This window comes from Pocillopora damicornis, chromosome 6 (assembly GCF_964200805.1).
Source record: "Pocillopora damicornis chromosome 6, jaPocDami1.2, whole genome shotgun sequence".
Taxonomy (NCBI): Eukaryota; Metazoa; Cnidaria; class Anthozoa; order Scleractinia; family Pocilloporidae; genus Pocillopora; species Pocillopora damicornis.
In genome coordinates this window covers 12,188,438-12,209,076 of record NC_142675.1, presented here as the reverse complement: position 1 = coordinate 12,209,076, position 20,639 = coordinate 12,188,438, and the positions used below count along the sequence as shown (strand labels likewise).

Sequence of the window (20,639 nt, the reverse complement as noted above, 5' to 3'; positions counted from 1 at the left end):
TATTCCAGCAGGTAGGCTGTTTATTCCATCACACTCCTGACAGAAGCTAAAGAGCCTACAAGTAAAGGAAAAGCAAAAAAAAAAAAAAAAAAAAGAAGAAAAATGAGCCACTCTTCCTCGAAAAGAGTTTTCGATCACATCAAATTCAGCGACTCGATTCCGGCTGAATACCTTTGTAATGTTTGGTAAGTTACTACCACTAGCTGAATTTTTTATTGAATTGAAGGCGTAATTGTAACTCGAATGGATATCACAGTTCACGCCGTGTTCGGATTATAGCTTGCTAGCCTGTAGCTATTCTCTAACTTTTTCTTCGTCTTCTCTTTCACAGCAAAATCCTATTCTAGACGCCGAACTGGCTACACCATGTGGCCATTCCTTTTGTGGCTTTTGTGTAAATATACTTAGAAGCAGAGACCAAGGGCAATCCAGCAGATGTGAGATTTGCCGTCAGCCTGTAACGACGTTCTGCCCAGACCGTCTGGCAAATGTAGCGCTTGGGATGGTCCATGGCCACTGCAAGTGGTGCGAATCAGAAATAACGCTGAATCAGGCAAAAGATCACCTAGAACGGTGTCCAGAACTGGAGGTTAGTTGCCAACAATGCCAGGAAAGCATCAAACAGAAAGAAATGGACACACATAGAAGCACGTGTTTAATGATGGACGTTGTCTGTGAATGTGGGATCAGATTCAAGACAAGATATAAACAAAACCACGAAGATTTATTTTGCAGTTTCACGGTGGTGCCTTGCCCGCTCAAATGTGGAGAAAATATAATTAGGTAGGTTCAAATAAAGCTTTTGGAATATACGTGAATTTTCGCAAAACTTGTAACGGGATGCCAACATGGTTTTTGTTCATTTTTCCCTTTTTCCGGTGGCAGCAGAAGGACAGATACTAAAAATGGTTATCTTTTGACTACTATAATTGTTTTATTTACCTCAGGAAAAAATATGTAGATACAATATTTCAGCCTTCGTCATGACAGAGTATACTTAAGATTATGATGATCCAAAGAGCAACTCATCCTTTTAAAAAACCATCTTGAAATATGTGCACAATTCAACTAATGATGACACCATATCTGATACTTCCGAGTAACCTGGTTGCTAAGTAGCAATGCAACAGATTTTAATTCAGCCATCAACGAGCATGGTGTAGTTATAAACTGTATCAATTAGAATCAAAACACATGAAGCTTGACTGGGTTCCTTTTCTTCTCAAAGGTGTTTGATACCATCTCATTCAATTGAGTGTGGAGAAGGAGTGTCCTTCTGCCCCGTAAAGGGTTGCGGGAAGACAGTAAGGAAAAGGAAGAAAGAGCACCACATGGAGCGCAACGAGACTAAACATCTGACTCTGATGACAGAAAAGCAGGTAGGTGGATGACAAAATATGCAATTTGGGCCAGGGTTTTGGTTACTATATGGTTTTTTTCGTTTTTTTTTTCCTGTTAACACAAAGAGCCGTAATTTAAGTTGAAATGTTTTTTACTAAATCGAAACTTGTCTCGTCGTGATATGTGGCACGTAATGGGTTTCAAAATTCGCATCGAACTGGAGAAAATCTCAAGGTGTTTACGCCTCACTTCGTGAGACTGCACGATATAGCTTCCGAAACATCTCGGAGACATTTCGGACAAGATCGCGTGCCAAAATCAGAAGGAAAGCGGAGCAAAAAAATGCCGTCGTAGTGAACGATCAAATAAAAAATATAAGCAACTGGCAACATATCCCTACCAAACTATAAAATGAAACTCTCTTGGCACGATTATCTGTCTACATAAATCATGATGGTTTTATGTTTATTCTTAAAAGTATTCATGTAATTTTTTCAGGTACCACAAAACATCAAACCTATACGTAATGGAATGGTTACTTCATTCACTTGGACTTTATCCACAACAAAGCCGAATGCAGTAATGTGCTCTTCAATATTTAAAAAGTGGGAGAGAAAGTGGTGTATTCTGGTAGACACCAATGAGTGCACTTACCTTCAATACTCCCAAGGTGTTGATTCAGCATGCCTTTCTGTGAGGTAAGTTTCAGTGAACATACCAGAGTCTCGTGACTGAGGGAACTTAATATTTGACCATTCTGAACAAGTGACTACAGTAGTTTCATCAATGAGAGCATATTGACTTCTATCTAAACGATCATAAGACACTTAGGAAAAATATGGGCCTTAAAGCTTGTGTAATTGTTTGTGTGGAGTAGAAAAGGCCTTCAGTCTCTTGCTATTATCCCCAAATAATTTTAGGTCATTTAATTATATATATTACTTAGAACCTGCATTGAATATGACTGACTAAATTAATGAAAGAAAATTCAAACACATCCAAAAATTGAACTGGGGTTATGAAAAGCAGGTCGAGTTTATCAACGAATTAAAAAGCTTGAGATTGTTGCTATCTCCATAAAGAACATCAGATTTATAAGGAGACTTAGAGGAGGGAGGTGCCCTAACGTTCAGTGCCACATTTACACAAACATCTCAAAATTTTTTTCAGGTCCTACTTACAACTACTAGTTTCAGTAGTGTTCTTAGCTGCGAGGATCTTCTAATTTCATCTTTCCACCGCAGTGCAAATATGTGAATTTTCATATATCTAAATCTTCATCTCATTATTGGTCTCTCAAAAAGGGTATCTTTTTCAATAATTGTTCAGCAATGCAAAATTATACTTGATAGTACATGAAGTCTCTTTCTCTCCTGATCCATTTTTTCAAATGAATTAAAATTCACTGAAATAGATACTGGTTAAGATAGACTGTTCATGGAATGAAATTGTAGAAGAAAAAAAAATGAACTCTTATTGCAGTGAGGAGCATGAGCACTAATTTTCCCAAAAATGTATCATTAAAATTTAGAGAAGTAAGAAGAGCACTTTTCTCCATAGACACATGTTAAGGGTGTGTGTTTGGATTTGTGCCCTGACTTGTTCAAACTCAAAGGTGGCCTGTTAGGAATAAATATCATCATTTTACCCCATCTGAGGCAATATTTGACAGACTATGTCATGCTAGACCAAAATCACTTTTTTCCCTGTATTTCATAGATGTGTTTCATTGTGCATCACGTAACCACTGATTTTCCCTTGTTTTATCAACAGTTGCACCTTGGAGACAGCTGATCACAAGGTAACAATATATACATTGCCTCTGGTAAAAGTACAAGAAGGCAAAATGGTGAGGCTTGCAAATAAAATGCCTCAAAACATGACATCGGTAACAATGAAATTAGAGATGTTGGTGGCAGAGATTGTTGAGGATTAAAGAAATCTAGAGTTGCGATTTAAAGTGCAACTTTAGAATCTTTAATTCGTCAAGTTTAGAGGGTGCTACTGTGTTGAAATTACATCCCTCTATGTGATCTAAAAAAAAAAATGTGATGACCAATGAGATGATGAATGTCAAAAACTTCAGTTCAAAAAGTAAGATTTCCCGGATCAATATCAGTAGCTGGGAACAGACCCTTATATAAAACTACCGTACAATTTTAACAAAACACCCCCTTATATAACTCGTCATTGTTACATAGCGACTATTCAGAGGTACAATTAAAAACCCCTAGATGTAAGATACGAATCTAAGACCCCTTGATGTAACGTAAGCATTCACGATCGATATCGACATCTGTGCGCAGACCCCTAGATGTAAGATTTTACGATCGATATAAACATGAGGTGTTAGGGGGAAAATTATGTATTTTAGTTTTGGACAAATTTTAAATTTATTTTACCAGTTTCGACCTAGTTTCTGTGTTCTGTTCGTTCTTTTACTCAACCGGTTGAGCGGTGAAGAATGATGAACGAGTTGTTCTATTCAAATTGTTGTTATTCAAATTTTTGTTATTATTGTAGAAGTTATGACTAGAAAAAGTGAATTGTTGATATATCACAAAATATTATATTTAGGGTTTTCGTGGGTTTTTGGGCAAACGTCTTCAATATGTATTCATATACGTTCGCATTTGAAATATTCGGTTATTCGGGTTTTTCTTTTCAGTAGTTGAATAAAATGTATAAAAAAACCACAGTGGCCTTTAAAATAGATTTTTCGGCACTTTTGTTATTTATTACATGGTTTTTTTAGGTAAATATAAGTGTTAATGGTCTTTCTGGAAACATTGGTTTTCATGGTAGTTTGCAGCTGAGTTTATACTCGTAACTTTAATTTCTTTTCATATGATAGTTTCCACACCAACCTTGCATAGATAAGCAGGAACTTTTAATTGCTTTTCCGTTTTTATTTCCCAAGCTGCGCTGCTGCAATTAAGATAGGTATTATTTTCTATATCAGAGCTGTAAATTCGCACCTAAGTTTCCTACGTTAATGGCCTTGAGTTTGTTGCATCCGTCTTTTTAATTTTGAGATTCTTTCCGTCGTAGAAACAGATGGAATATTAAAGTAGTTTTCGTTTAACTTCAAAGAGACTTTTTTCCGCTCCTTTGTGTCCTTATTCAAATATTGCGATTCGGTTAACAATAACACTTCACACCAGTTAGTTCTTAAGCAAGTACCTTGTACAGGTTTGATGATTACAAACTAGAGTATGCTAGAGGTCATGTCACTTGTTGGCCTGACCTAGAATAAAAGTACTGTGGAACCAAAGATTGTCTTATCCTTGACGTCCGTATAAGCTCGCTCGAAGTAGATCTCCGTGTGCCAGGAAATCGTGACGAGTTTCCGTTCTCGAAAGCCAAGTGTTCTCTACCGAGTTATTTCCCCCAGTTGTTATTGTGCCGTCCGCGAAGATTCAGTTTCCCAGTTTGGGCGCGAAAACCTATCGTCACACAGGACACGGGTTTGACATGGATGTGACATTGTAAGATCAATATCGACATCTGAGCACACGATAAGCACTAGATTTAAAAGTTCACGATCAATACGGACCCCTGATCGTAAGATTTTACGATCAATATCAACATCTGGGCACAGAATCGTCATGTAATACACGTTCATTTGAACCCCTGATCGTAAGAACCCCTGATTGTAAGAACCCTACAGACCTGTCATGTAAGACACGTTCATTTGAACCCCTGAATGTAAGGAACAACGATCAATATCAATAAATGGGCACAGATGTGTCATGTAAGATACACTGATGCAAACCCCTGATTGTAAGAACCCCTGATTGTAAGAACCCCTGATTGTGAAAGCCCCTGATTGTAAGAACCCCTGATTGTAAGAACCCCTGATTATAAGAACCTCTGATTGTAAGAACCCCTGATTGTAAAACCCCTGATTTTAAGAACCCCTGAATACAAGACCCCTGAATGTAAGGAAAATTCACGATTAATGTCAACATCTACGCGCCGACCCATAGATGTGAGATTTTACGATCCGAAATTTATTCGAAGTTTCTGATTCACTATTCATTATCGTCATCATCGTATCACAAATCGATCTCAAAATCTGTTTGGTACTGACCTGCTGGTTGACCACCTTGATCGGCGCCGTCTTTCAGGCGACCAGAAAAGTTTGCCAAGGGAAAGATGTTCACCATATCCAAAGTATATATAAAAAAAAGATTCGAATAGACTTGAAATCGGCACATGTTTGAAACAAGCCAAAATAGATATAAAATTGCCTTTCCGTTGATCGCGGCTTCTTTTTTTCTCTTTCTTGCTTCTACTCATTATTACCCCTGCGAAAACCGATTAGACACAACCTCGACAAAGATAACCCCCAAGCAACTTCCACGCCAATCAAACGTTAAACGATACCATAAAAGGACATTTGACAGAAAACTTGTGAAGCTGTCAAGCTGTGAAGTTGTCTTATAACACAAAACACTTCCGGCCGGAAGTTTCGCCGGAAGACTTTTTGCGTCTCTCGAAGTTTTACTCTGCACATTGTTGATTTCACTTAAAAAAAAAAAAGCCTTCTGAAGATATATCAGAAAAATACATAACCAAGACAATCGAATAAGAAAGCGGTATTTATTATACCATTGGCATGACTACGTTATTTATTATCCCGAGATTTCCAAACCCAGTTATTCATTATTAGCTATTAACTTAAACCCGTCATTCATCATTCATTACTCAGCTTCCACCCACGAACATTCGCCAGAAGTTTCGCACTATTCAGGCGACAGGATATCGGACACTTCAGGAAATAACTTGATCTTTATAATAAATGATGTATTTCTGTTACTAAAATATGATGGAAACCATAATTGATAGGATTTTCATATTTTATATGATAAGAAGGGCGCATAGGTAGTTATGTGGAAAGACAAGGAGTATGAGTACATTTCAAGCACTTGAAATAAGCAACAATAAGAAGCTCATCATTCTTCGCTTGCGGAATGTAAGCCGAAAGAATGTTGAACAATCGTTTTCTGGGTGGGCACAGGCCCCTTAATCAGCATTCCTTTAGCTGTAACCATTGGCTATCTTCCCCTCATTTGACCAGAGGTATGTGGTCGTAACAGCCGTCTTAGTAGCCGGGACGGAACTAAGGCCGGCGACTTTGAAGAGTAAAATCTCCTAGATGTCAACGATGGAGACGCTTCTCTTTAGGCCAGAGAGCTGCATCCTTTGGAAAAAGAGTATAGAAATGCCCGGTATATTTGTATTTACCTGGGAGAGTCTTGAGTGAAAACGAATTACGCTCAGTGAATGATAATCTCTCGATTATTTATGTTTATGAAAGTGCCTTGCATATTTGGTGAACAAAAAAGGGTTCTGCTTGCAGTTAAAAAAAAAAAAAAGACAAGCAGCATGCAACACAAACAAAAAGAAAATAAGTGTTAACATTTTATTTTTATCTTTAGCGCCAACATGGAGTGAACTGAACAACATGACAATATTCTTTGTCAGGAGATTCTCGTTCTTAAACCATTCAAAGCAAAGAAAGGAAGCATTGCAAGGGGCCAAATTTGGGTTAAAATAGCGAACAATCTGAACGGCCTTCAACATCCCCAGTTCAGAGTGACGAAGCAATCAGAGAACGATATACGCTTTAAGCGACAAATTTAGGGCAAAGATGCGAGATGAAGAAAAGGCAATTGGAATAGATACAGATTTGAGAGACGTTGAAAAAGTACTTGAGGCGATAGTAGAAAAAGAAGCTGTGGTTGAAGAAACAGCGCAAAATGACAAAAAGAAAGTCAATGATGCCAAAGCAGCGGAAATGAGATACAGAGCTCTAGAGAACCTTGGTGGGACACAGAAAAGACAACGGAAAGGTGAGGTAGAGAATGTAACAGCAGCAAGAACAAAACGTCGAATAAGTGTTAATGACACGGTGGCATATTTGCGAGATAAGAACGACCTCATACAGAAATGGAAAAGGGAAGAAATGCAGCTACAGAAGCAGCGACTAGGGGCTAAAAGTAAGAAGGAGGAGCAATTCAAAAAGCAACATCAGGATTAGATGCAGGTCATGCTACAGCAAAATAAACAGCAACAAGAACAAATGCAAAATTTTCAGAACATGTTCACGCTAATGCAGCAGCAGCAGTCTCAAGTTATCATAAAATTTCTAGAAAAACAAAACTGAGTCATGGCCTGATTTTGTATTGTGTAAGATGATTGTAGTTTTCAGAAATTTCAGGCATATGTTTCTTGATTTTTTTTGTGCACTTGCTTTTATTTTATTGTTAGGTTTTCCATTTCATATTAGCTTCATGTTCAGACTTTTTGATTCAAATAAACTTGATTAAAGACTAAATGTTACAGAAACTGGACATTTTGTGCTCCTGGGTTCAGGAGTGCATAATTCCACTGAGTTATTCTGTGATTGTGTTCCTGATAAATTGTTTCCACCACAAGGCTGGAAATCATACCTAGCGCTGGAACTGGGTGGCCTAGTCATGGAGTTGAATCGCTGAGCAAACCTTCGAAGTGCGATACATAACCCTTCAATTGTTCAATTGTTGACATGTAAAGTAGTTAGGAAGATGTAGGGCCTTAGAAAGGACGGGAAGGTAATTCTTACGAAAACGAAATTCGGAAAAACACTCACTGTCATCCAATCATCAAGGTCAAATTTGCCATAACTTTCATAAGGGAAATCTGGATTTTTGGATGTTTGCTTTCTAATTACTTCCCATTGTAAATTTAACTTATAGATTCTGTGTTTTAGTGCATCTGTTTAGTAATGGATTGTAGATGTCATAAAAATTTGATTAGAACTGTAAAGTGGCACACGAGGCACAGCCAAGTGTGTCACTGATATTCTTAGCACATTTTCTACAGACCCATGGCAACATGGAATGCATTTGTTTTATTTGATTAAAAAAGGTAAGTGTTGACATGATTTATGTGTCTATCCTTCAATAGGTCACAAGAAAGAACCAACCAAAATGCACTTTCTTGTTTCATTCAAATTATCGTCATAAAGAAGAAAGAACTCGTCCTCTGATATATCTCTAAAGGAAGCCATGAGTGAAGTAATTTATGATAAAAATCGAAAATATGTAAACAATGCCGCCCGCGCCTTCGACTTGGTCTCACAAGGATTTTTCGTGCCTTGCGACGGCAACCTCTTCTCAGTCCCCCCCTAGGTCATGACAGCCGTCGTCCTCGGATCTTAAGGTCCCCAATACCACCCGCTTAAGTATTTTCTGTTTGGCGGGCAGGAAGGGACTCGTCCCAGTCTTACTCTTCCAGTGCCGTTGCCGTCCTAGCTTCTCGTCCTGGTATCTTAAGGTCCCTTTTGTCGCTCTCTGGACGTGGTCTCCCTTTTTCTTCAAGTCTAATGCAATGGCTTAGATTTCAAAAGCACTAAATCAATTTCCCCACTCACTGTAGAGATTTCGATTTTAAATATGACGCCTCAATGTTAAACAGTGCGGGTGCAGGTGATAAATTGTTCCATCTCTCGTGGACTCTGCCAGTCCTGGCTGTTCGTTTTCTTCTGCCGTTTCTTTACCTCGGCCGGCTCTGGCTGTTCGGTTTCTTCTACCTGTTCCGTAGTTCGAATCTCATCCTCGTCGCAAATGTGTTTTGTATTTATTTAGAGAAGACACTCGTTATTCCTCGATCAACTTACTAATAAGCTGGTACAATCATGTTATTTAATGAGATAAGTACTTTCACATCACTTAGTAATCCTACAGCGACATTACCAGCATTGTTACAGGTACCTTTACTATCTTCTCAATACACTACAGCCCGATTTAGAGTGTGAAGACACGTCGCCAACTTTGTTGGAGAAAGGGGAAATCAAGAAGAGAGGACGAATGTGTTAGACGACCGAAGCACGAAATGATGCTAGCTACAAGAATAGTGTGAGATCCTTGATAAAGTAAAGACCACCCTGAACGGATATTTGCTCCAAAACGCAACGTAGTGGCAGAATGTTACAAACTCCGATCGCAAGCACAAAAGGCAGACGAATATTAGACGCGTATCTGGCGAGTTTGAGAGAGTTGGCAAAGTCTTGCGAATTCGGCGACCTAGAGGAAGAGATGATAAGGGACCAAATCGTTAAGAAATATTCCTTACATACCCTAGCCCAAATGCTTCTCCAGCAAGAAGACCTTGATCTTGCGAAGAACGTAAAAATAGCCTGTAGGGATCTAAAGAGAATCCAGTCACCACTGACCACATGCATACCTCTGGTGGACCGAAACGCTTCGACTGTTGCAGATGTGGTGGCACGGATGGACACCGCCAAGGCGAATATGGTGCGCTAAAATCCACTTGCAACAACTGTAAAAAGGTGGGAGATCCACAAGGAGTTTATCGATCCAAACCTAAAACTACTGTAGAAAGTGCCACGGTCATCGAAAAAAGCAATATGAAAAGAATTGTCTAATTTGGACGAAATTTTTCTCCGAGGAAGCCGAATTGTTGTGTCACAGTCGTCTGAAATTAGCGCACGAGACCCATCGTCAAGACCAAAGAGTCTCTTCGAACTCGTTTTTATTGGCCTGTTATGGATGATGCAACAGAAACTATGGAGAAAAATTGTCAAGGGTGCGTCGTTAATCAGCCTCTTGACAAGTATACGCCGCTTCAACCAACACCTTTACCTCTTGGTCCTTGGGTGAAAGGTGCAGTGGATCTCGTTGGTCCAATCGATGGAAAATCGATGAAAAAAAATTATTCGTCCTATCCAGAAGCACACATTTCACAAGAGGTCACTTCACGTGAAGTCATCATAGCGTTTACAGATTTAATATTCAATAGATTTGGCTTCCCAGAGGAAATGGTTTCTGACAACGGAAAACAGTTTTTCAGCGGAGGGTTTAAAGCCTTCCTTAAATGCTGTGGAATAGAACACGTTTGTGTGTCTCAATACTGTGCAAGAGGCAACGGAAAATCAGTGAGATTTCACCGATACGTAAAGTAAAACTTTTGGAGCAGCTATCAATGCAGCTAAATCGTGGAAAATAAAGCTGCCTAAATTTCTTATGCTCTATGGAGCAAGTCTGCATCAAATAAGTGGAAAATCACCTAGTATGCTTTTGTTCAATCGCGAGCTTTGCACGAAGCTACCGCACATCGAGCTTGATTCAAATACATTAATATTGGCACTCGACTGCGAAAGTCGGTCAAAATGCGATTTGTATCAAGCGCGTTTGAAAGACTATCACGAATCGCATTGTAAATCGGCGATTTAAGTGTCATTGTCTGAGAAAGTGTTCCAGGGGCCAAAACTTGTGGTCAACCGATTTGGCTGAAACTTGGCACAGAAGTTGGTTGCCATGAGATATTTCAAAAGCCAATCTGGCTCACTTCTCTGACTGTAAGTTTTAGAGTTTCAGGGGGGGTCTCATTTTTTGCTCTTTGAGCACAAAAAATCCATCCTTTCAGGGGTCATTTTGAAAGTGCCATAAAACCCAACTGGTAAATTGTGCTGCCAAATGAATTTGACTATGAACATTACCATAATAGAGCTTTCATTTCATGCATGTAACTTTGCCCTCAAGGTATTGGACAGAGAAGAGCCTGGGGCTAGAGTTTGGCCAAAATTAATGTCAAAATTACAACCCAAAATTGCCATTTTTCAAAAAATCAGTGTATCTACCTGCCTTCTTGCATAACATCCGTACCTATACCATTATTTACTTTATTGACCCAATTATCAAAATCACTTGAGAAAAATTTGGCTTATCACGGTTTGTTGAATTTTTGTCACAAACACTCCATGCCTCTATAAGGTCATGCAAAATGGAACTTTGATCATAATTCATGCCATAAACAAACCAAATTGTTGACATGAAGCCCTGATTCTGTATTTGGTAAGTGAAAATGAATTGTTAAAGCCAAATCACTTTAATTGTTTAGAAATACTCTGATTCTTACCTTACAATTGCTCTTAAAGGCCTTTGATTAGCACAAAAAATACCCTGATTTTCGCAAAACAAGAGTTAATTTGTACTTTGAAAACCTAGTACCCATTAAATACCACAAATGATGAAGGCCTTACCTCGATATAACGACCTTTCTAAACGATGCTTGAATTTTTCATTGATTAATATTCAGTTTCAAGTCATAATTCTTCTCCGTTGCTCCAAGTATGGAAAGTCTCTATATTTTGTCAGGCCTGATTTTTATTATGATTACAAGATAAAGTTAGCTTAACGAAAGCATTCGTTAGCATATAATCTAAGTCTGTTAATAGCCTGAACATTTCTTGTAAATACCCACCAGTAAAGGAGCATGACCATGCATACATAGATATATACGTAGAGATATGCGAGCTGCAGTTTATAGCAGTGTCGATGTGACCCGTTATTTCAGAGTCCTCTAGAGCGGAGTAAATGAAACCATCCGTCAAGAAGGAACGCACAGTTAGGAGAGCTGGATGGTGAAACAAAAACCTTGTGTTGCTAAATACAATAACCAAACGAGGCCAGGGCATTGAGATGATGCAAAATCAACTGGCCCGCCATTTTGGACATAGGAGAGAGTGGGACTGGACCGAGGTCACGTTCTTCTTCCGTTTCGCGGGTATGTTTTATCAGGTGTAAGAAATTCAAGGGTAATTTCACGATGGCACTTTGTTCCTTTGGAAGGGTAAGTGATCAGTGCGGTGCCACCGCATGGGCTCCGCATGAAACAGGAATGGTTCCTTTATTATCCTGCGAGAATGATATGACTGAATGGTTGAAGCAAAAGTACAAGGGGTCAGGTGCGTCCGGGACAAGAGGAAGACCTGGTCATACCAAACGTACAGGTGATTCAAAATATCTGTTAGGGATCATACACGAGCGCAAATGGCTTTTATCGCGATCCAGTGGACTCTTTTCTATTGAAGAGAGACCACGATATTTTACGATATTGTCGTCTCAAATTGTTTTCTTATGACTGATTGAAGATTTCCCGAGGTAATTTACTTGATTCTTGCGAAGAGAAAAAACATTCAACAAATTGTTCACAGGAAGGGCAAAGGGGTTGACTTAAATTCTAACTTTGAAAGGTAAGAGCGCAGTTATTTTATTGCAGCAATCTCTATAACCAAAAACAACGATAAGAATAACTTGAAGTTGAAGGCTGTTTTTCGTCTGCTCGCTCTGTTTGTTTACATTCAGCTTTACCTGTGCAGACGCTTATCACGCAATCACAATTCGAGCGTGAAACTCTACCGGTTTCCTATATTTGCCAGTTTCGTCTAAGATAAGTGAACTTGAAAAATCTTTGCAAACATGCTGCATCGAAGCTTTTCGATGAAATTGACATTTTGAGCGAGAAAATGTCTTGTTTCACGGATAACTTTCTTGGTAACAAAAATTATTCGGATACATTTTTCAATTACTTATAATTAGTTATTTTAGTATGTAAATAGAGGCGGTATAATTTTAGGAATCTTATACCCAGTTTAAAACCTATCTCAGATTTATCGTTGTATTCTGAATCTCGACTAATTGATTAAACGTTTTTTTCTACAAAAATAGATGAATCACGATAAAAAGAAACTACATGTGATTTTGAGACGGTATTACGACTTGATAATGACACCATGGTATACGTAGAGAATGTTTTCCCGTATATGGGCTCTCTGCTTCGCAACGTTAAGAAGTCCTTATATTGTCTCAAAATCTGCCGAATTAGTTTGTGTTATGGGATTTGCTTGGAAGATCTAAACTAATTAAACTGCGTGCTAATGCATAGGCAATGAGTTCACGTGTGTCCTTGAATGGGAACTGATCCTGAATCGTTCCGGAAGAGCAATTGACCAGGTAGATGTTGGAAGGATGACCGTGTGCCCAAAACATCGGTTTCAACTTACTACGCTTTATAAAGCAAAGGTAATGAAAAGAGATTTTTAAAGGATTGATCGATGCGTGAGTCTTATCTGGCATTATAACATACCACAGGACACCCACCTTTTTAGGCAGGCCCTTTTAGGGTTCAGTTCATAGAAATACAGATAAAAATCCCAGGTTACAACACTGTCATTTCCGAGCAGAGCTGATTGTTCTTTATCGCGCAAATTACGTTTGGTTGTTGTTGGTTTTTTTTAGTTGCAGGCTCGTAATGAAACATCTCTTCCCTAGTGATGCTAATGCATTACTCACCTAACACTTTCTTCACTCAAGCTTTTCCCTAGATAGTAGATTTCTAGCTCTCTACCTGTGTGTGTATGTGGGAGGGGGTAGTGGGTGAAGGGGGACACATACTAGTGAAATCGTTACACCCCTCAATCCTGAATTGCATTTGTTAGACACGGTATGTTGTTAACTTGCGAATTGTGCTGTAGGATAAATGTTGTCATCCATGCCATGAAGAAAAAGCACCATCGCGTGTAAAAAAAGTGTCTAAAGCATTCACCCGCAAGAGGCGTGTGAGCAAATTCATGGCGGAGAGAATCTACAGGAACACTGGCGTTGTCGTTGCTATAGGCTCTGGTAAATATATACTGTATCTATGTTTTCTTATTTCTGTCCATGATACCCAGGGGTGGCACTGTTCTTCCAAGAAAATTCTTTTACTTTCCCCCTTTTTTTTTTTTAAGAAAAAAACTCTAACTGGTAAGGAAGATCATTCTAATGACATATTAACTAGCTTTTATTGCCATTCTTATACGACTAGTAATCAAAACTTAACGACAGGCGGATGTACCTTGCATTCGCTACCCCAATTAACGCATATACTAAAACACTATTTTTTATGAACAACCAGCTCTTTCACCGAGAAAATAAAGTTACTTTTTTAAATTGTTTTCAAGCCCGAAAACCGATCATAATTTGTAAGCGCACTAGAAGGTTTTCATTAAAGCGAACTGAAGGACTATTTGCTTGAACAGGTATCATTTGCTTCATTCCGTGTGTTCTGATCATCCTTTTCCTTGTACCATTTCAGCCATTTGCAGCTCATGCCGAACACTAATTGTTGATGCTCCAGCCACCCCAGCTATTGAGAGACATGAAGAGCAAGTGACGAAACTAGCTGCATTCGCTTCAACACCAAAGTCTTTACCTAGGCAATTACGTCCACCACGCGTTTCGACACACTATCGTTTATCCGTTGGATCAGCTTTTTCTGTCCCTAGCAGCTCTTCGCAGGAAGAACAAGTAAGCATGTACTTACCAGAAGGCGAACGGGAGAGAAGAAACCTTGAGACACTAAACAATGCGATGGCTGTCATAACTGATGGTAACTTCACCTCATTACCCCACTATGTTGACTGCAAGTGGGAAGCACTGTCTGGGGCGTCGAAGGAAGAATTCATAATAAGAGCCGACGAAGTGGTTTCTTACGTACTAAACACCATTGCTCCTTCACAGCAGGAGCAACTTTGGGAAGGAGTGGTCAAACGTCGCCGTTCTGTTGAGGACAAAATTAACAACATCACAATCGATGTGGGACTCGAAGCAATTTTGCTGGCTTACAATGAATGTTCAAATCGGTTAACAAAAACTCAGATATTATCACTCATAAGTGACAGGTTCTCTCAGTCGGAACTCCAACAGCTTCTCCCAGGAATCACGCCAAGTAAAGAATGCTAGAAAGCACACGTTAGAACAAGGACGCGGAGAACCAAAGACAAGGAACGAGATTTTCCGATGCAGGTTGAACATGGAGAAAGTTAGGTATTTTATTGAGTTCTTTTCGAGATCCACATTCCTCCAAGATGTGGCCTTTGGAACAAAAACATTGAAACTTTCTTCAGGTGAGAGAATCCCCATCCCTTCAGTGGTTCGTACAATGACTGCGTCGAAAATCATCTACCTTTACCATGAAGAGTGTCGTGAACATGATGTGGAGCCGCTCAAGGAGCGTACCTGTTTCCGTCTGCTAGAAGTTTGTAGTGCATCAAAGCAAAAGTCCTTGCAAGGGTTGGACAACACGTCTACGACTGGTGAAGAAGCATTCGAGACGATAGCCTCACTCGTTGAGAATCTAGGTCAACACGGTGCGGGTGCAACATGGACCCGAGACACACTTCGATCTTTAAGCGCTGGAAAGAATTATCTCAAAAGCGTATACAAGAGTCATCTAGGACCGGAAGAGGCTTGTGCTGATCACTGTACTGTGTTTGCACTATCGGATCCATTCGAAGAGAGATTTTCAGGTGAATGTTGCCACGATCACAACCAGGCGTGTCCCGAATGCAAGGGTATTGTTGATGTTCTGGAAGCTATCGAAGATACTCTCAGAAATGGAGATCTGGACTTGAGTGAGAAGCAAAAGGAGAGAGCAAGGTGGGACTTAGATCACGCCGTTTCCAGCATCGATGCTTGGAAAGCTCATTTATTGAGGACTTTTCAACAAGATCAAGCGAGACAAGACACACTCAATAGGTTAGATGACCAGACCATCATGGTCATTAATGACTGGGCCATGAAATTACTTCCCATGCGTTTCAGAGAAACGCAGTCCCAATGGTTCGCCAAGCGAGGAATTAGTTGGCACTTTTCTGCTGTTGTTCACAAATCAAACCATCCTGACTGTCCAGTAGTATCCGCAAGTGAACACACAATCCACACATATGTGGTTGCCATTGACAGCTGCAAACAGGACTGGTTTTTCGTTTCTTGTATACTTGAAGAGGTCCTTGTCTGTGTCAAAGAATCGCATCAATCAGTATGCAGAGCGATCCTAAGAAGTGATAATGCTGGATGCTACCACTGTAGTGCGCTTTTGTCAACCATCAATTCCACTAGCAGAAGGTCAGGCATCGAAGTAATCCGCTATGATTTCTCTGACCCTCAGTCGGGTAAGGACTTATGTGACAGAAAGATCGCCCCTTGCAAACAGCGCCTTCGACATTATGTTGCTGAAAATCACAACGTGGAAAGTGCGGAAGACATAAAGAAAGGCTTGGAGTCCCCACAAGGAATTGCAGGAACGAGCATTGCGGAATGCAAGATTGACCAATCAGCGATGTCAACAGGCGCTGCTAATAACAAGATTCCGGGAATAACGAAATACAATAATTTCTCTCTGACTTCTAAAAGCATGCGCGTCTTGCAAGCTTACAATGTTGGAGAGGGCGTGGATATAAAGGGGTCTTGGCATGAACAAGATGTTTCTGGGCTCGAAAGGATTGGGGAGTGGACGAAAAAGATACCGCGTGTTACACAAAAGAAATACCAGGCAAAGGGAAAACACGATGTTACTGAGTCTGTCAATACTTTTAGCTGCCTTGAACCTGCTTGTATTGCCACCTTCAAGACAATCGAAGAGGCGGATGAGCACATGGACACAGGTCATCATATTATGACTCCAGAGAAGGAGTCCATATACGACAACGTACGTAGGCAGTGGGCAGCTGTAACGACATCAGTAAAAGGTGCGGGCCAGAAAATTGGCAGGACAGATTATGTTCCTGTGGCGAACTTAAGACTGAGCAAAGGATGGCCTTAAAGAAGACGAAAGCGGCGGTGAGAATATCTTCGGGTGTCAAAGAATTTTTAACAAATTTATTCAACAAGGGAGCTAAGGATCTTCACCAAAAAGCTATGCCAGCAGACGTGGTGGAGCAAATAAAGGAAACTTTCCCAGTTTCAGAGTGGGTTGAAGAACAGACTGTCAAAGGATACTTTTCTCGTTTGGCTTCGCAGCAGAAGGGACTTCCAGTTAGCGAAGAGGAGGGTGAAGACGAAGCGCTGGAGAAGGAGGATTACATGGAGCAACTAGTCGGGGTGGCTGAACAAGAGATTGGCCTCAAGCACCCTCTTGTATATGATGATTTCAATTTTTGTGATCTCTCTGCCGCGGATAGATTAGCCAAGGTTCTGGAAAAGCAAAAACTCAGTCAGCTTCAGTCATTCTGCGAGTATTTTGACGTGGAAATTTCTGGTCGTGCTAATCGTAAAGCATCGTATTACGAACCTCTTATACAATTAGCAAATTCCTGTGATTGTCGCAAGTAAACAATTTTTTTAGATTCTTCGACTTAAAACCCGCCTTACTTAAAAATCAATGAGTCAGTTAAGGTTGTGCGACTCGTCGACTTGGTCCATTCATCGCACTCTCGCGTCCAAGATGATACAATAACAATCACATCGCGAGGCGTTTCATGACTTTGTATGGGGGTGCTTCATATCAACATCAACACGAAAAAAGTTTATCATCCCGCTCTCCTAACTGTGGATCCCTTCTGTGGTTTCACTTACTGAACGCTAAAGTATTTGGGAAATCTGATAGATCGTGGGTCACCTAGATGCTGATCATTGCGGTTCGTATATATGTACACTGTATCTACGTTTGGTCACGATTCATTACTGTTGCAAGAGCTATTTAGGCTATAAAAAACGTCAGACAAAGATTATCGGTTAACGATCGTTTTGTAAGCTTACTTTATCTTTTAAAATATGGCTTGGAAAATTATGGGGACTTTCCATGCTTGCGGCAATACATGGAAATATGACCTGAAAAATATAAGTCAGAGAAAAACTCAAGTATTTTTATATGAAGGTAAGAACATTGTCATTTGTGCTCTATGACTGGTACAGTCAACACTCTCGTAAGCGACCACCCTTGATGCAGGACAAAGTGGTCGCTTATGCTGAGAGGTGGTCATCTACGGGAATGAGTTTTACCTATGGATCGTATTACAGCCTTTTTTGCTAGTCAACTGTTATAATCTGCGAGCACACTTGGTCAGCGCTTTTTGAAACTGAACTTTTGTGATATTTGAGCAATGGTTTTCTTACAGTCGTACGTGATCATACCGGGTGATCGCTTACGAAAAGCCAGTTCGCTGTGACAAAGTTGGCTGTACTAGGTTTTCAAAGAAAAAAGTCACCCTTTTTTTGCCCAATGAAAGGCCTTTTAAGAGCAATTGTACGGTAAGAGTCGGGGTAATTCTGAACAATCAAACTGGTTTGGCTTTAACAATTCATTTTCACTTACCAAATACAGAATCAGGGCTTCATGTCAACAGTTTGGTTTGTTTATGGCATTAACTATGCTCAAGGTTCCATTTTGCAGGGCCTTAGAGGGGCATGGAGTGTTTGTGGCAAAAATTCAACAAACCGTGATAAGCCAAATTTTTCTCAAGTAATTTTGATAATTGGGTCAATAAAGTAAATAATGGTATAGGTACGGATGTTATGCAAGAAGGCAGGTAGATACACTGATTTTTTGAAAAATGGCAATTTTGGGTTGTAATTTTGACATTAATTTTGGCCAAACTCTAGGGCTCCTCTCTGTCCAATACCTTGAAGGCAAAGTTACATGCATGAAATGAAAGCTCTATTATAGAAATATTCATAGTCAAATTCATTTGGCAGCACAATTTACCAGTTGGGTTTTATGGCACTTTCAAAATGACCCCTGAAAGGATGGATTTTTTGTGCTCAAAGAGCAAAAAATGAGACCCCCTCTGAAACTCTAAAACTTACAGTCAGAGAAGTGAGCCAGATTGGCTTTTGAAATATCTCATGGCAACCAACTTCTGTGCCAAGTTTCAGCCAAATCGGTTGACCACAAGTTTTGGCCCCTGGAACACTTTCTCAGACAATGACACTTAATATCTTTTGCCAAGATGAAGCCAAAAGAATTAGATTCAAATTTCGCTGCGTTTTAGCACGTAATCACTGAGACCAAAGCGAGAGACACTTTTAGTTTAGTCAATTGATACGCTATGCGAAGTTTCTCAAACATGCGCCCAGTAGGCATATTGTGATGCTTTCAAAACCTAAGAACCCTAAAGGAGGGATTGTGACAATTTCGCTTAATATTGAATAAACCTTAGTCTGATTTCCTAGCTTGTGATTGTATTGATTATTATTCCTTATCTCAGGCATGGTCCCCTTTGAACATTGCCTAGGGAGGATGTAGTGTATCGAGAACATAGTAAAAGTACTTTTACCAATGTTAGTAATGTCACTGTTGGTTTACTGAATGATGTGAAAGTACTTCTTATCAGGTTACATAATTGTACCAGCTTATGAGTAAGTTGATCGATAAATAAAAACAGAATATAGAAAGCTATTAAAGAGTTATTGCCCCCTCTAAATGAATACACAACAGGGCCACTTTTTGGCCGCCAAATCGTACTTTCAATGCGCAAAAAATGGTCAAGTAGAACTCGCTAGGCTAAGGTAGATGATGATTTCAAATTTTTATCACAACTGCCAACCAGAAAACACAAAAGAAAATAATTTAACTTTAATAAGTTAGTGAAGAGAGGAATTCGTTTGTGTTTATTGTATTTGCACGAATTAGTTCCAAGGAATAAATTTGCAGTCAGTTCATGAAGAGTCCATTCTGAAAACTTCCAAAAATTTACTTATATTGCACACTGTAAAAGAAGTCGATTTATTGTTTTCAGTACTACTTTTAAGTCATGTTATTATGTAGCGCGCACCTTAGTCCAACCTATTTCCTAAGGAGCTATCATGGTAAGAATCGTAATAATTCAGGACTCGGGCTTGTGCAATTTTGTTGTCTTTGAAGAATTTACTCGTGCTTCTTAACAACAAATTGCACTTGAAATCATATTGTTACCTATGCTAATCATAAAAATGAAAAATCTCGCACGTCTGATTGGCTGAAAACGAGTGCATTTTTCATGTAACAAGAGGGCAAACTTCTAACTCGAGTGCAAACTTGTAAGAGTCAGAGGCGTCGGAGCGCTCAATAGAGCCGATCCTTAAAGTAGTCGCTTCCAAAGCCTCGGCTGACCTAGCTCGCAAAGTTTTCAGTTATAATCGTGGATCTTTGTTGTTTGGACAGAATTTTTAGCAGAATATTTGCTAAGAAATTTTAATATCAACTTATGAGAGCCGGAAAATTAAATTTCCAAGATGCTTTAATGACTCAAGATCACGCTCTGCTCCCGTTTTCCTGACTCACACTTTTATTGTTTTTATTGTTTTATTTGTTATTGGCTTTTATTCTTTTTGCGTTTCTGAGTATTCTTTTCATGGGACGCAAGTACAATTAAGATGACTTGATGACGCCTCCTGAAACGTTGGATCAAGATTTCCCATGGCAGATACGTTTTTTCATCTCGATCGCTAAGTGGAACGTTGAGGAGGACAACATAATAATGGGCAATGTTGCCAAAGGCAAGGGAAAAACCCGCGGTAAAAATAGAAAAACCGGAAAATGTGCTTAGAATCTTCAGACAGCTTTCAAAATTATGATTATAGGCGATCCTTAAAGTTTTTGTGTTAAGGCTGCTACTTTCTTAAGTAAAAGGAAAACTCGAATTAATTATTCTCCAAATTTCAGCAAGTGACCGGGTGCATGGTACGAGTGAGACATTCGAATAAAAA

The 20,639-nt window shown here is 39.5% G+C and overlaps 2 protein-coding genes and 1 pseudogene across 2 annotated transcripts; all 3 read left to right on the top strand.

Annotated features, from left to right (window-relative positions):
* Nucleotides 1–102: 102 nt before the first annotated feature.
* Nucleotides 103–3,277, top strand: LOC149044006 (TNF receptor-associated factor 6-like). The gene is made up of 5 exons (XM_089210818.1): nt 103–185; nt 295–783; nt 1,229–1,379; nt 1,840–2,039; nt 3,115–3,277. Exons 1-5 carry the CDS (start codon nt 103–105, stop codon nt 3,275–3,277), a joined length of 1,086 nt encoding a protein of 361 aa, XP_089066944.1.
* Nucleotides 3,278–6,792: 3,515 nt separating this feature from the next.
* Nucleotides 6,793–7,513, top strand: LOC149044005 (uncharacterized; annotated as a pseudogene).
* A 7,903-nt stretch (nt 7,514–15,416) lies between these two features.
* Nucleotides 15,417–17,780, top strand: LOC149044004 (uncharacterized). The gene has a single exon (XM_089209126.1). It carries the CDS (start codon nt 15,730–15,732, stop codon nt 16,774–16,776), a length of 1,047 nt encoding a protein of 348 aa, XP_089065252.1. The 5' UTR covers nt 15,417–15,729; the 3' UTR covers nt 16,777–17,780.
* The last annotated feature ends 2,859 nt before the right edge of the window (nt 17,781–20,639 follow it).